The sequence below is a fragment of the Falco rusticolus genome, chromosome 5 (genome assembly GCF_015220075.1).
Source record: "Falco rusticolus isolate bFalRus1 chromosome 5, bFalRus1.pri, whole genome shotgun sequence".
Lineage (NCBI taxonomy): Eukaryota > Metazoa > Chordata > Aves > Falconiformes > Falconidae > Falco > Falco rusticolus.
In genome coordinates, this window is record NC_051191.1 from 15,120,585 (window position 1) to 15,136,709 (window position 16,125).

The 16,125-nt window shown below is 46.7% G+C and overlaps 1 protein-coding gene across 2 annotated transcripts in view; it reads left to right on the top strand.

The window, feature by feature from the left end:
• The first annotated feature begins 12,623 nt into the window (after positions 1-12,623).
• NAMPT (nicotinamide phosphoribosyltransferase) overlaps positions 12,624-16,125 on the top strand; it is a 31,598-nt gene continuing 28,096 nt past the window's right edge. The window contains exon 1 of one of the 2 annotated variants that reach the window (XM_037388039.1): positions 12,624-12,791. In XM_037388039.1, the coding sequence (XP_037243936.1) occupies positions 12,732-12,791 (60 nt within the window). In that variant the 5' untranslated portion in view covers positions 12,624-12,731. The remainder of the gene's footprint in view (positions 12,792-16,125) is intronic. The other variant, XM_037388040.1, reaches the window with a different exon arrangement.

Sequence of the window (16,125 nt, forward strand, 5' to 3'; positions counted from 1 at the left end):
GACAGGTACCATCACTTCCTTGGTACCCAACAGCCAACATCATCGGAACAACAGTGCTGCATTATCTAAACAACTGGTTGGGGCATTTTCTGACTTAACAGGTAGGAAAGACTGAGTAGGTAGAACTAACAAATCTCATGAATATGTATAGGATTTAAAGAGTTTCTTATTGAAAAGAGAAGTTAAAATAAAACCTTATCCTGCTTGTTTCCAACACTTCTGTCAGGCTAGAGCATGCTCAGGCTTCCAGGAAACCCCAGTGGATGACCCAGCTTTATTTAGTGCTCTGACAGAAAATGGGAAGCCCAGAAAGCCTGCAGCCATTGGTTTCAAAGCTTCCAGGTTCAATCACTCTTCCCAGGGCTTCCAGTCTCCCAGTTCCTTTCATTCCACTCAGCTCCAAGAAGAGCATCCAACTTGTGCACTGCAGCTGAGGCAGGTGTCTTGAAGCTGAGGAAGACTGTTTTTAAGAATGTATTTGGTGTTTATAATAAAACAATTATTAGTAAATTCTTCCATATCAAATATTGACATTTCTACTTCTGTTACTAACACAAAGAATTTTCACTGCATACACACGTTTCCCACAAAGCAGATATTTCTTATTTCAACCAGCTCTGCTCCCAGTTATTTTATGTATTTATCATTATGATAAGACAGAGAAGTACAACCATCCTCATGTTACAAGGAAGGAACAGGCAGCAAGATACACCATCACAAGATGGTGATAACAGCTTGCAGGTAAGCAAGGGAGGTCCAGGTGGTAAGTAGGTGTGACAAAGTGAGGGAGCAAGAGACCCCTTGGGACGGATAAAACAGGTGCAAAGGGGCCACCCAAATGCATGTACACAAATACATGTAGCTAGAGAAACAGGAGCAGCTAGAGCTCTGCATCTGGATACAAAGCTATGACATCATTGGAATCACTCAGACATGAGACCAGTCATATCACCAGAGTTCTGGGAGGGATGGATGGATAGATGGATGGATGGATGGATGGATGGATGGATGGACGGACGGACGGACGGACGGATGGATGGATGGATGGACAGACGGACAGATGGAAGAAAGGCTTTCAAGGATGATGACAGGAAAACCAAAGCTGAGCTAGAGTTGAAACTTGCAAAGAACATCGGGGACAACAAGAGCTCCTACAGCTATGTTAGCATTGAAAGAAAGCATTAAAATAAAAATGTGGCCTGCTGCTGAATGGGGTGGGTAATTTAGTGACAGTGGGCACAGATAAGGCTGAGGTACTCAATGCTTCCTTTACCTCAGCCTTTCCCAACAAGGGCTGTTGTGTCTAGAGAGGGGAGCAAAGGAGAACTCTCTTCCTGGAAGAGGTTTGAGGCAAGTATCTCTTAAGAAATCTTGACTCGTCCAATGTGATCAGATCACACATGCCCCATGAGGTGAGGCTGAGCTTGTTTAGCCTGGAGAAGCATTTAGGGAGCACCTAACAGCAGCCTTACAGTGCCTACAAGCAGGCTGAAACACAGAAGGTTCCAGCTGGATATAAGGTGGGGTGGGCAGGGAGGGGGCGGTGGGGGGATATGTCTCGAGACACTGAAGAAACTCTGTCCTTTAAATTTTCAAGACCTGACACAACAAAGCCCTGAACAACATGATCTGAATTCCTTATTGACCTGCTTTGAGCAGCAGGCCAGACCAGAGCTCTTCCAAGGCCTCCTCCAATCTGGACAGCTCTATGAATTACCACAGAGCATTTGAGTTGCCTGAGGTCCATCAGGAAATGGTGGGAAAAGAAACGGACTCAGGATTTGCCAAGACTTCAGCTCACCTTTTTCCCTTCCTGATGCATTTCCGCTCCCACCAGCTCAAAATAACAAAAAGGTTTTAGAGACTACACATACACCATTGCATCCAGGGATATCCCTAATTCCCAGGTCTGAATCTGGAACCATACCACCTCCTGACTGCATCTGGAGCTCTCATATCACCTTTATGAGGCTGGAAGTTCATAGCCATCCTCCTTGCCCTAACCCAGCCTTGCACACTAATGTGCATACTAAATGATCTCAGGTACATCTCCTGGAAAGCTGAGATGCTAGAAGAGATGCTAAACTGGACAACAAGCAGCCAGAACACCACTGTTCCAGTGTGACTCAACACATAGATTAGGACACAACTCCTCTGCGGTTTCCTGATCTAGTGGAATTCCTGAGAACTCTCCCATAGCCATGACTCATAGGAGGGGTGGGGAAGATTGCTCCAGCACTGTTTGCATAAACAAAGATGACTGACCATTTCTTCTACATACATATTCTCACTGTTGTCTTCTGGATCATTTATTTTCAATCTTTAATTCCACTCTCACTCTTTTCCATTGCTCCATGCTAGTCAGTGGACTCTCATTGTCCCCTGAATATTTGTCTTTGGGAATAAAAGTTTTGACCCCTCAGTATTTCAGCACCAAATAGAACATTGTTTCTTAAGCTACACACTCAGACATCCCCCCTGCACATTTCCATCTCACATTTCCAGTGTTGCATTTCCATTCTCTCTGTAAAAGAGAACTTTGGGATTAATATATATTGCACAACACTTGTCAGTCAATTGTTATTTAAATCTCAGAAGTCTTCTAAATTTAAATCTTTTAATTGGAATCAAGTTGTTATCAAATGGCAGATCTTTGTGACAGTATAAGTTAGGTTACTGGATAATACAAAACCACCAAAAAATATCAAGTGACACAGAAATAAATCCTCTTAAGAGGAATATGGATTAATTTCCACTACTATGATCAGTTTATAAAAGAGAGAAAACATCACCATGTAAACCATAGAAGAAGGTATCTGCAGAGAAAAAGTGCATCAAATACCTTCTGCTTCTCCAGCAAGAAGAAACTCCTGCCAGAAGCAGCAAAGTGGGTGCTTTAGATAAAAAGACAAAATAAACAAGAAAATGAAAATGTTAAGGAAGGGACTGGTTCCTTTTATATATATATATATATGTATATCTCCTTATATATAATTAATTAAATATAGTAAAATTAACAGAGACTATAGAAAGGTTTGCATTTCCTTTGACACCAAGGATTGTCACTACCTAACTATTCACCTCACCGGGTTCATTGGATCACAAATTTCCCAAAATACTTGTGGAATGAATATTACTCACTACCTGATAAGCTAAAGATTATCTAATTTTCATGTTTAAAAAGTAATATTGCAGCAGATCTCATTATTGTTTCATCCCAACTTCAGTGCTGTTTTGACACAAAAATCACACTTCTAAAAATTAGCAATGTCTAATCTCACTTCTGTTACTCCCCACTAACTCTCCCTCTCCGCTAACCTTGAGATCTTAGGATCAAATTTACAGAGAAAGAAATATAAAAGACACCTTGCTAATGATCCCAGAGGAAGGACTAGCTATAAACAACTGTGGATTTCAGGGGTGTGGTTTAATTATTTGGTTCATTTGTTGAGAGCACTGAGGAAGAAATGAGACTATAGGCAGGAACTGAATTCAGGGAGCCTGGCAACCCAGGAGGCGAAGACAAACTGGCAAGAAAACACCGTGTGCAGGGGGCCATGCTGGAAATCAGTTCAGTGCAACTTATCAGATTGACAAACTCTCCTAATGTCGCCAAAGTGAAAGGGTAAAGCCAGACCCTACAGGTATCTGCTAGGTGGGTGCGATCCAAATCCAATAGCTTAAACTGGGATCCCACATTGATTCCTGATGCAGCACAAGCTGTTACACAGTATGCCTGCCATCTCTCTTCCTGCTAGGCTCAGGCAGCTTTTCCCTCCACTTCTCAGCACCTCCTGTGGTGCCTCATAATTTGAGGTTATGTGTTTTTTTAATTTATGCATCAGTCTGATCTGGATTGAAATGGATGCATAAAGTTCATCCCTGTCTCCTCTTCTCCTGCCACAGTAGGCTCCAATCTCCAGTTTTCATTTTGTGTGTAATTACAAAGCACTACATTAAAATTGGGACAAAGGTGAATAAAGTAGAATTTAACAGAAAGAAAAAAAAAAAACAACACAAAACTAAATCCAAACATACCATTCTACCATTCATAAAACTCTGTATAATGTAGTAGGTGCCTATTTGTTTAGCCCAAAGACCTTCATGGTGGCTATCGGTTTGCTTCTGTGCAAGCCCACAGCCTAACTGTTTTGGTGCCTACCTCTCTTCAGCCCATCAGCATCCACAAACCATCCCTCTGCTTATATCCAGCAAGCATTTCTAGGCCATGTTTTGTGCACACTAATGGGATTAAGCTCTTTGCAAAAGGCAGCTGCAATCTTTTTCTGTGCAGAGAGTGAGAGCAGAAAACTGCCCACACATTTCACCAGCAGCATGGCAGAAAGGGGCAGCGCGGATGCTCCCAGCCCACACCCTCTGGCACAGCTCCCCGACCAGCCTACCGAGGGCTGGGTGCTGTGTGTAGAACTGACAATGGATTGGGTCTGAAAGGGAGCAGAAGAAGCCTTCATCTGAGTTACACCGTAAGGATTGTGGGGCACTGCTCTAGGAGGGTGTCTGCTGCTCCAGTGACTCTGCATTTCACGTCCATCAGCACACAGAGATCCTGGGAAGCACAGTGCCCTGTGCACAGTGCAAATATTATGTAAAACCACTTTAAAAACAAACAACCAAACAAACTTCATCTCAGAGATTTCTGTTTGAGACATCAGAAAGAACTCCAGCTCCGCAAACAAGTGCATCCACACATTACTTCATCGCTTCTGCAATTACTCACCAAACATGCTGATTTTAATCCTGCTCGAGTCAATAAACTGGCAGCACCCTAAATTTAATCCCCTGAGGTAGTTTTTGCTGGTTATGAGTTTAGGCTAATAGTCTAAATTGAACTCTCTTCCCTTCATTGTTACCTTTGGAAGCAATAAAATACCAACCTAAACATAAATTTCCATGAGGATTTCCCCGGTTTCAAAGGTGTCCTCCTAGACAGCTCTATTCCACGTCTGCGCAAGAGAAGCACAGGCCACGGCACAGTCCAGCAGCAGTTTGCATGCACCAGCACTGGGTGAGCAGAAATGATCCTGAATCTGTCTGCCGGGTTTTCTCACCCACAGCTAGGATGACTTAGCACAACAGCCAGGCATCCGGCATCCTTACAAGTACCACAGCCCCAGCCACAGTTACAAGCACCCCCAACTGGCTAAAATGGTCTTAATTTCTCTCCTGGTCAAACCATAATCTGTGATGGACTGTTAGCAAAACGGACAACACTTGGGGCTCTGCCTTGATCCCTTTATAATCTAAATATTCACACTCCTCAGGAACAGCAGGAGCAAGGTCTTTGCCTGATAAAGCTCCCAGTTCTCCTTTAGAAAGGGTGCAAGGGGAAAAATCACACGTTTCTTTAAACTTGCAGTGTGACAAATTTTGTAACCTTGTGATATTTTTTTGCCAGAAAGCTGTCTGTTCAGTACAGCTTGCCCTCCGTAGCATTCTTTCAGAGAGCATAAATAATTTTGTCCTTTTTTTGCCTCTTTAAAGAAACAGTATTCAAGATCCTGAGCATACTAAAGACAGCAGCAGCTCAGAGTGCTCGCTGGAAAAGCACTGCACGTTACAGGATCAGGCCTAAAGTAGAAAGTGTCTGAGCGTGTTAACACAACCCCAAAGAAAAGACAGTTCAGGGCTGAAGTTCATATGAGGAGACTGGTCGATGTCATCAGCTGTGAAACTGCAACTCTAGCTGATGGGTGTTCCAAAATGCTGAAGGTCTGGCCCTCTACTGCTTTTTACAAATGTGTTGATTTACCTTGTTTTGCTTCACATATTGTCAGGCAAAAACATCATGAATATTACAGAAACCGGGCCATTACTACATATACTAAATATGTATAACCTCTCATTTTGTCTACACAGTGAAAACAGAAATTCCGGGCAATCAGTGTTTCTGGGGGGTTCCAGGTTTTTTCTTTTCTTCCTGGGTAGGCAGAAATCAAATTAAGATAAATGTAACTTTCAGCGTGCTAGAACAAACATGGAGACTTAGATCATTAGAAAGTCATCTTCTGCCTTTTCACTTTTCAAACTAGACAACTGTCATTTGGCCCTCAGACGTAACTGTGGCAGCATGGTTGAACCTTTGCATGTTCTGCCAGCTCAGTGGTGCAGCGGGTGTTGTCAACCTTGTATTTTTACCTAGACACACAACTGTATGTCTCTCTCTCATATTTGAATACATACTGTGTATTGTGAAATACTCAGAAAAACCCAATCAGTTTAGCTTCAGGTCTCTTATCCTTCCACCGTACAAAGCTCCATCATGCCCCGCAGAGACCGTGGTTGCTGTTGTTACTGTGTTAGTGCAGAGGCTCTGGCTGGAATCCGTCCTCACCCACATCAGGTGATAAAACAAACACGGAACGAGAAATGGTCTCAGCTCCAGAGGACTCACTATTTATTGTTTTACTCTGGAGCAGTAAAACTGATTAAATTAGAAATGTTACTCTAGACAAATGGCAGTAAAATCTTCACACTATGTCATAACATCATATATTCTCCATTGGCCAAACACTGCTGAAGAAACTATTTAGAAGTGCTTCTGAATCCTGAAATAGATTTATGAGAAGTATTTCACTCTTCTTCCTGTAAAAGCCAAATGCATTCACCATGATGAACTCTATTTGCCCAAGCTGAGCCTCAGGGCACTGTAATGAAGAAGAGGAGATTTGGGTTGGGAGACAAAGAAAATATTTTGTGCTTACTTGATTTAAAAGAAAAAGAAATCCAGCTGTTTGAATGTCTGGGGACCATGATGTGTGGGCAAAGGCAGGTGATCCAGTCTAATATTCATGTCAGCTCCCTTCTTGCACTGCCTCCCACACTCCACAGCCATCACTTAACAAGCTGTATGGGGTTATTTCAGTTGCACATCAATTATGCCATGGACACACTCTGTATAGCTCAGAGGTAATTAATACAAAGTTTATTGGCTCAGGTGCAGCACTGCACAAACAAGGTTTAACAGCTTTTGGTGTCAGTTCAGAACTGGGAGCAGTTTGGCCATTTTTATGTGATCTGGAACATGAAGATTAACTGACCTTGTGACCCAACTGTCAAAACACTGACCCAAACCAGCCAGACACTGTATATCTGGGCCACGGTACAAAACCAGGAAAACTCAGAAATGCTGCACCAGCACCTTTAACTTCATGGAGCTATGTTAGATTCAGCAACCTCCTGCCCACGAAGGTTGTTCTTGGTCCAAGCTGGTGCTAGACAGATGCACTCAAAATATCCATTCGTAACACTTGCTTGCCATCCAACTCACGAGGAATCTTAAGCATCAAAAAAAACCACAGAGCAGATCCACCTGAGTGGCTCTTTGTGGAGGGAGCCTCAGGACTAAGCCAAAGCTGGTAAACTGTGCTGGATCCACAGCACCTACGCAGAACCAGTCAGGCATCTCTGTAACACATGGAACTTCTGGGTGTCCTGTGGGATTCATCCACCTGTGTGACAGCATTTTCAACTTATGTCAGCTTCACATCACTCTGAACAATGAAGCAACTGAATTTTTGTTACTCTCTGAAGAACATGCAAAAACCTCAGTACTGGTTATGCAATGCATGCCAAGAAATAAAACATTATGTGCTGCGATACAAAGCCATAATCATAATCTGAAATTCACCTCTTCCAAAAATCAAGGCAAAAGCCTCACAGCACGTCTAGAAAGCTCGTAATCCAACTCTCAGCAGAAATACATGCACTGACTTCCAAAGCTAAGACCTAATGGCAAGATACAGTTCTTAAGAAGGTATAAAGAAAAAATGACTGGCTGTGACTCACGCTTAGAAGCACAAAAACTGACAAAACCTTTGAAGGTTAGCTGTGCTGAGGTGTGAATCTTACTGACCCAGGTCCTGCAGTCATATAAACACCTCTTGGTAGCTGGAGTTCAGGAAAGAGATGCTATGCCATGGACTGAACAGGAATTTCAGCAGACAGTCCACCAAGCCACAAAATATTAGGGTTTACATATATCTATATATGGTTTACATATATATATATATATACACACACGTGCACAGACAAAAGATCTAAATATCAAATTAGATATAATCTAGTGCGACTGATCACCAGAAGACTGCTATCTCCTGTAAACAGAATCTTGAACTGGATTGAACCTTGTCCTATATACTGCATAGACAAAGCAATTCCTCTGATTTTTCATACATATTATAGTCATTTATTTATACAGTCTGCACAGGACATAATTTTTAAAGACAGACTTCTACACAAGCCTTTGAATGACTATGAGGCAGAAATACTAGGCTTGCTTCATTCACTGAGTATGATGCGGCAGGATTTTTTTATTCAAGCCTATGCAAAATAATCTACCTCTCCGTGACTCCTTGCGATTGGGATACTGTTTAACAGGACTATTCATGGATACTGTTTAGCAATGAGAATTAAATTCTTGAGCCCACTAAAATCTACTTAGGTGATCTTAACCAATTATGCACTGATTAACTCTGGAGTCCCAGCCAGGTATTCAAGGAGAAAGAAGGCTACAAGAACACAGAGGAAACGCTGAGATGCTGCAGAATGTTGTTGGATGGGAAGCTTTAGGAAGGATGAAAGGAGATTTAGGAGACTTAGACTTGAATAAAAGTCTACAGGCTCCACTCTGTTTTCCTCCTGGCTCCACAGTGAAGAATTGTATGCACCGAGGTGGAGAGTGACAGATGCCTGATGAACTCCAGCAACACCAGCCTGGCTGTCAGGCACCGAGGGACTTGTTGCCAATCACTGTAAGCTTAAAGCCCAACATAAGCACTAGTTGCACCAAACCTAAAGCACAAGGGAGTACAGCTAAAATACTGCTCTTTTGCCAGCATATTTGAACAGAAAAATAACAGCATGAAGAGATAATGTTGACATTTAATCTGTCAATATGCCTTGGAATGATCATACAGATACAGGGAGCACAGGGGATTGGTTCGGGCTCCGAATTAACAACCAAAAGAACCAGAAAGACTTTAGGAGTGGAAATTCACACTCTGTGCGTAACCACGTTCAGTTACATAGATCTTCTGTGCAACTGTGACAGGACTCTCATGGCTAGATGAAATAAAGTTTTGCAACAGTGATCAAAGAACGGATATAATGTAATATTGATCTTAATTTGGTTGTCCTTGTATACCTCCTAAGACATCAACCTGAGGATATATTTGCAGGATAGCTTTCCCCCATACACAGCAGCAGGCTACACTATAGACTTCATATACATAAAATGCTGACTGGAGAGTTCTGCTATGCACAATATCACTTATTTATCAGAAATCCCTGGGAAACAAAACGTGTCCCTGGATTAATATGAATTTATTAAAGCTACCGTTAAGAGATTTGTTTGTTAAAAATATCTGAATGAGTACCTCTAAAAATCTCTCTCATGCCAAAGGAAAATGTTAGAAGGCAATTATTGAAGAACCCCAACATTATCAGCAGGCCAAATGGTATCAGAAACAATTTAGCTGAACTTGTATTTAAACTGAAGAACATGATTTCTTGGTGTGGTTCCATGTGAAAAGAGAAGCCAAGCCCCACATCCATTACAAATCCTGATTTCAATAAGCCAGATGAACAGTTCAAAGTCACTTTCACAGATAATAGATGACAAATGCAGCACAGGAACTGAGTTATTTGAGATTCCTAGGTTTATTTCTCTTCTACCATTTTAACTATACTCACACCATCTACTGCTGCAAGAGTTGTATTTAATTTTGTCCCAACTTAAAATATGTTCTTTTCACCAGCAAACTGTGATTTAATACAGTTCTGTTTAGCATAATACCATTTTCTATTAATACTCCAGTGTCCTAACTTTACAATATTTCATTACAGATACAGCTTTAGATATGTTCATATGAGCTAAATTAAACCATTATTCAAGTTCTGGCACGTCTTAAGATACAAGAAAGAGCCAGCAGGAGGAGGAGGAAGATGCTGACAAAAATTCTGTCTGAGCAAACCATCATCAATTATTCTACTGAAGGCTTGAAGATATATCTGGATAATTCTGTAGCAAGAAATGTCATTTTTTTGAAAAACCAACAAGCCCTGTAGTATTTCCCTGACTTTTCTAACTTCTTGCAACAGTTAAGATAAAAGACTGATCTGATCAAATTTATTTATTTTTTTCTTTTTACTAATCTGCCTTATATTAAAATAGACTTTCCAAGCAAAAAATAAGATTCAACCTTTGCAGCAGAGAAATTTCTCCATGAAAAACACACAAATAAATGATGTGGTAAGTGGGAAAATTCTGATGTAAATGACATCACAGAAGAAAGTTTTGGGACCAAACAAGGGAGATTTATATATCATTTCAAATTATCCCATAATCATATTGTCGCATTAATAGGACACACCACAAAAGGAATCCTTGGAAGGAATTAAGGAGAAGTCAAGCCCAGAGAACTTCAGAAAAATCATTTTATGTTTAAGGAGGATATGGGAAAAGGTAGAGCAGCTTTCTAGACTAGCAAGTAAATAGCACTTTAAGTTAAGTTTTGCTAAGGGAAGAAAGCAGACTGGGTTGACTATGCAGCAAGAAAAGAAAAAGAGGTAAGAAGGGAAAGAGCTATAGAAAGCCCTGAGAAAGAAAACTGAGAATTCAACTTTTTTTTTTTTTTTTTTTTTTTCCTGTAATGGGGAATTAATGGTAAGAACATAACTTGGTGACAAGGAGCAGAGTTAGTTGCAAGTTCACAGTGGATAACAGCAATAACAGCTGTCACGGTTTACCTTTTTAAAAAAAAAACCAACAGCAAATAACTTTAATACTTAGAAGTTGTAATTAAATAAAAGACCTGGAACTTCTCTCACATTAAATGGCATAAAGTAAGAGCACGCTGAAGTCAACAGGGGCACACAAGGGTGACTGAAAGAAGCTGCACTGAAAACAGTGCAATTATGGATCTGCCAGGACTGACATACAATCAAGTCCAAAATATCTGGATCCCCATTCCTGATCTTACTCTGTGCAATTTTCTTGGATTGTCACGTTTCTATGAAAACCTAACTGGTGAAAGCCATCTTTTCCGAATCATCCTAATGAAGTTTTCAGTTATACGCTTTTGGGTTTGGATTTGTATGTCATCAAACATCAACCTAAGTGTTGATTTGCGAATGGTTTTACGGAAAAGGCCAATTATGGAGCTTCTTTCTAACGTAGCACCAATCGGTAGTGTTGTTAATATTTCATGTTCTTTTTCTATATATCTACTTAGTACAAACTAAGCAGCCCATCTTCCTGTCACGGACGAGCCACTATTACACCCGAAGCCCCGTTTGCCACGCGCTCCCTCCAAGCGCAGCACTCCGCCGTCACAGGATCACATGTAACTCAAACACCTCCAGCATTTACACCACCAGACTTCAGCGACGGTGGCCACAAGGAAAGCTGTCGGAAGGCGTATGTCTCTTTGTACGTCGTCTACTGGACAGCACCTGCTCCAAAGAGGGTATAAGTCAGTGAAGCAGCATCGTGTTCTCGCAGGCGGCCGGGGGTGCCGGGACCAGGCCCGCAGGCCGGCGCTCCGGGGACAGCGGCAGGCCCGGCCGGGCAGCGCCTGGCTGCGCGGGCACACCGCGCTCCCTCCACTCAGCAGCTCCAGCCCCGCTCCGGGCGCTCTCGGCCTTCCCCGTCTTCCCAGTCCTGTCGCTCCCGCCTCTTCCCCCCAGCGTATGCACCCGTCTCCCGGCCCCTCCTCACCGCGGCGCCCGCGGGCCCAGACCCCGCCGGCAGCCGGCCTCGCCCGGGGCCCTGCCCGCCTCACTCTCGGGGGGGGGGGGGGGGGGCGGCCGCTAAACCCCCTCTCCCGGGCTCCGTCCCGCCTAGCGGGGGCCCTGCACCCCACGGCACAGGCGAGGCCAGGCCGCCGGGCGGCCGCCCTGCCCTCGCTTCAGCGTTCGGTCGCCTGCGGCTGCCGGCACCCTCCCCCGCGGGAGACAGCTGCGGCGAGCCCCAGGCCGAGGCAGCCCGGTGCGGCTCTGCGCCCCTCACAGTCCGGGAGAGCGGGGAGGCGGGCGGGGAGGCGGCCCTACCTCCCGGCTGCCGTGCCCCCGGCACCGCGGTGGCCCGGGGCACGGCACCTCGGGGCACGCCCGCCCAGGACCGGCCCCCCGCGGAAGCCGAAGCCGCCGCCCACCCTTTCCCGTAACCTCCGCCCGCAGGCGCTGGCCGCGGAGAATCGAAACCGAACCCCCCCTCGCCCCCGGCAGCTGCCCCCTCCCCGCCCGTTCTGCCGAGCACGCCGCCGCGCTGCTGGCCAATAGCGACAGAGCGCGCACCGCCCGCGCAGTGACGTCACCGGGACGGCCCCGCCCCTCCTGCCCTCCGCCCGGAATCCAATGAAAGCGAACGTGCGGCACGGGGCATCTTCCCGCCCCCCCAACGTCACAGCCAACTCCTCCCTTCCCCTGCACCGACCGGGCGGCGGGCCCAATCAGAGCCTGCCTGGGGCTCTGGCCCCGCCCATCCGGGCAGTGACCTCACGGCCCCTCCTTCGACGGCGGAGACGTGCGGCCAATCAGCGGGGCGGGCGGCCGCGCGAGCCCCGCCCCCCAGGCGTAATCCCCTTGTCCCCGCCTCGCCACCGTCTCCCCTTTCTCCTCTCTCCCCCCGCACCGAACGCCTGGCGGCGGCGGGTGGCGGCGTAGCCTAGTCCTGTCCGTGCTGGCGGCGGCGCCTCCTGGGGCTGGGCGACATGGAGTGCGCTGCGGCGGGGGCCGAGTTCAACATCCTCCTCGCTACCGACTCCTACAAGGTGGGCGCGGGCACGGCGGCCGGGAGGGGGTCACCTCTGTGGGCGCCCCTGCACTGCCGCACCGGACCCGCCGGGCCTGGCGCCGAGGCTTCTCCATCCTCGGGGCGCCGGGCCAGGCCGGCCCCGTCGCCACCGCTCCCTCCCCCTGCCCGCCTGGCCGGCCCTGGGAGGGCCCCCCCCGCCCCCCCCCCCCGCCTGAGGGGGTGCTCTGCCTCGGGGCGGCGCGAAGGGGCACCACGGAGGGAGGCCTGGCCGGGTGCTGCCCTCGCTGCCCCGCGCCGCCGAGGGGGCGGCCGGGCCCGCTGCCCTCCTCCCTCCTCCCCGCGGGGTGCCCGGGTTCGCTGGCGGTTGGGGAGAACAGAAAGTGAAAGTGGGCAGGGGGTGCGCCGCCGTCCCACCGCCCTGCCGGCGCGGCGCGGGGCCGCCATGGCGAGCACGCTGAGGGCGGGGGGGGGGGCCGCCGCCGAGCATCGTCTGCTGCCCGCCGGGGAGGGGAGCGGGCGCGCTCGCCGCCTCGGCGGCAGCCGGCGAAACTGTAACTCGCTTCTTTTTTTTTTCTGGTGGTTTTTTTTGGTTTTTCTCGCGTTTCGCTTCTCCCTGGGGGGAGAAAGGGTGCTGGTGGCTGGGTGCCCGCCGGTTAGTGCCCGGCTGCGATACAGGCCGCTTCCAGGACCCGGCTGCCTGACCCGGCGCGCCGGTAGCCCGCTGCTTGGGTCCCGCTCCTTGCGGTGCCGGGTGTGCCGGGCAGGGCGATCCGGCAGAGCCAGGGCATCGTAGTCCTTCGACGACCGCCCTCTTCCGTGAAATCACTTAAGAATCGGGGTGCTTGGCGCCGCGGCCAGGTACAGTCGCGCTGTCCGCCCCCCGACCCAGCGGCCCCCGCCGTGCCCCGCAGCCGGGTGTGCGGGGTGCCCCGGGCACGCCCGCCGCTGCGCAGCCTTGCGGTACCGTGAGCGCCCGCTTCCCGGGCAGCGGGCAGAGCCGGCGAGGGGTCCCCGACCCTGGTGGGACAGATGTGTCTCCTAGACTGAAAAACTTTCTTCCTTCCGGAGCTGCCCTGCGGTGTCAGAGAGGTTGGTGCCCTGAACAAACCACAGCGACGGACCCGATTGTCGTTATGCAGCGTGTATTATGTTACAGCTCTCTGACCACTCGCGTGGGTTTCAGCAGGGAGGGTACTTCTAGATAAGGAGTCGAAAAAAGCAAATACGATGTTGTGGCCGGGTCTCCTTACTGTCTAACTACCAAAATACCGGCCTCGGTACATGCTCCAGCTGCTGACTTGTGCTGTACACCTTTCCTGGCTCCTCCCGCTGTGATGTTGTTATTGTACGATGTTACAGGGTGCTTTTTTGGTAAAGAAATCCTTAACGTTTATTGTTGCTGTTTGTGGGAATGTGTGTTGGAAGACTGGAAGATGCTGTTAAATCTTAGAGTGGCTCAGGCGAAGCATCTGAGTGCTGCTGTTGAGGGCTAACGAAACTGCTTTCAGTAAGGGCTTAATCTAGCTGCAGTGATGTTTAAGAACTATGTTTAAGTGTTCGTTATCAAACCTGTTCGAATCTGGAAGATCCACTTTTCTTCTATGGCTGAGACTAATCACATTAAATACTGTAGGCCTGGCTTGAAACGGTGTCTTATTTTAAATCTAATTTGCACACTACTTCTAAATTCACGGGATTGTGCTCTAGGGTTAGTGGTAGTGAGCAGCACTGGAGTGACAGGTGACCAGTTTGCTTCTGTTTTGTAGATTATTCCAGGAGTGGTAGAAATCTTAAAAGGCCCAAGTTTTCTGTTTCTCTTCCAGCTTAAATCTGAAATTGGGTGAGGTTTTCTGTGGCAGCTAGGAGCATTTTGTGTTGTATTAAAAACAGTTGGGATTGTCTGTTTTGCTTTGTTAGGACTGCTCAAATTGTTTCTCTTCCTGTATGCTTTTTTCCAAATCTTAGGAACTTCAGACTCTTTGAAAAATGCTGAAACAAGTAGCTTCTTTTATCCTGTTAGGTAACATAAGCAAACATCGCTTATCTTCTCCTTTGGATGATACTCTCGTTTTCTAATCAATGAAACACTGAAAAAGTTCTGGTATCTCAGGGTCATATCTGTCAGAACTCATTAGTTTGAGTTAGCTCCAGTGTCCTAGTTCACAGTTGCTACAGTTGGAAATTTGGGTAGAGAGAAAACTGGTTGCTGGTTTAGTGCCTATAAAAACTCAGAAACAAAGTAGTTTGGTAGGCAAAGATTTGTCTGTTGACAGTTAACCCTGCCTCCCATTCCTCTAAACATTTTCCTGTCTGTGTGTACATCACAGGACATTTCCTCTTAAGTCATAGAAGATTATCAAATTCTTGCTTTCAAACTCTTACAAGCTGTTCCTGAAAAACAACTGGGTGTCATGCTAATTTCTAGCATACCGGATATTTTTAGATAGGAATAGTTCCCGTCAGGTGAATTTCAGAGACTTGCTACACCCTGGACCTAAGCACTGAGCTGCCGTTAAGAACTGGGGCTTAGTGAATTGTACAAATGCTCCAGGATTTTGAGGCCAGGCTTCAAATTGTGCAGTTTATCTCTAACCCCCCATAACAAGATAAACATTTTGACATCAGTTAGGTTTTTTTCTTCCGGTGTACTTTGATGCATATGCTTAAGCTTCTCCAAATCCCCTACCAGTGTAATTCCTTCTGTGTGCTGGATGTTATATGCCATCCCCTCAGACTCTGGGCATAGGCATATGGTATGGGGTGTGTGTATCTTGCTGGTAAATAATAGCAGTCTTTAGTTCTTTGGATCATCAGACTTTGAAGAGATTCATCAGAGCGGCGTTAGCTGGGGAAGCTCTTTGTGTGGATGTCCAGTGTAGCAATAACACTTCTAATAGTAAAGTCTTCTGCTGGTGACTCAGTATTGCTGAAAAAGGGAAGCACTTGTGGTCAGAACTGTTGTTGGTAGAAAGCTGCAAGTGAGGGGGATCAGCAGGCTCCTTGAAGCTCACTGTTCATGCTGCGTGATGTCTTACTCTCGTGTCTATACCAAGAAGTCCCTGCAGTCTTGCCCCTCTGTGACAGCGAGGGTGCTGTTTGCTTGAGAAGTGCAGTGAGTGAGGGCGTCTGCCCTTCAGTTCCTCACTCGTGTGATGTTGTTGACACACCACCTCTGCATTGTCTTTCTGTTCGATTCCCAACGCTCTGTTTACCCATATTTGTTTATTTCTACGCAGGCAAGAAATCCTCCAGGGTATGTGTAGTCTGAAGCTGTACTGAGAGGATCAGCTTAGCAGAGCTGTGGTGCCGTTCAGTCGGAAGATACCAGTGACTGGCGTATACCAGCCCTG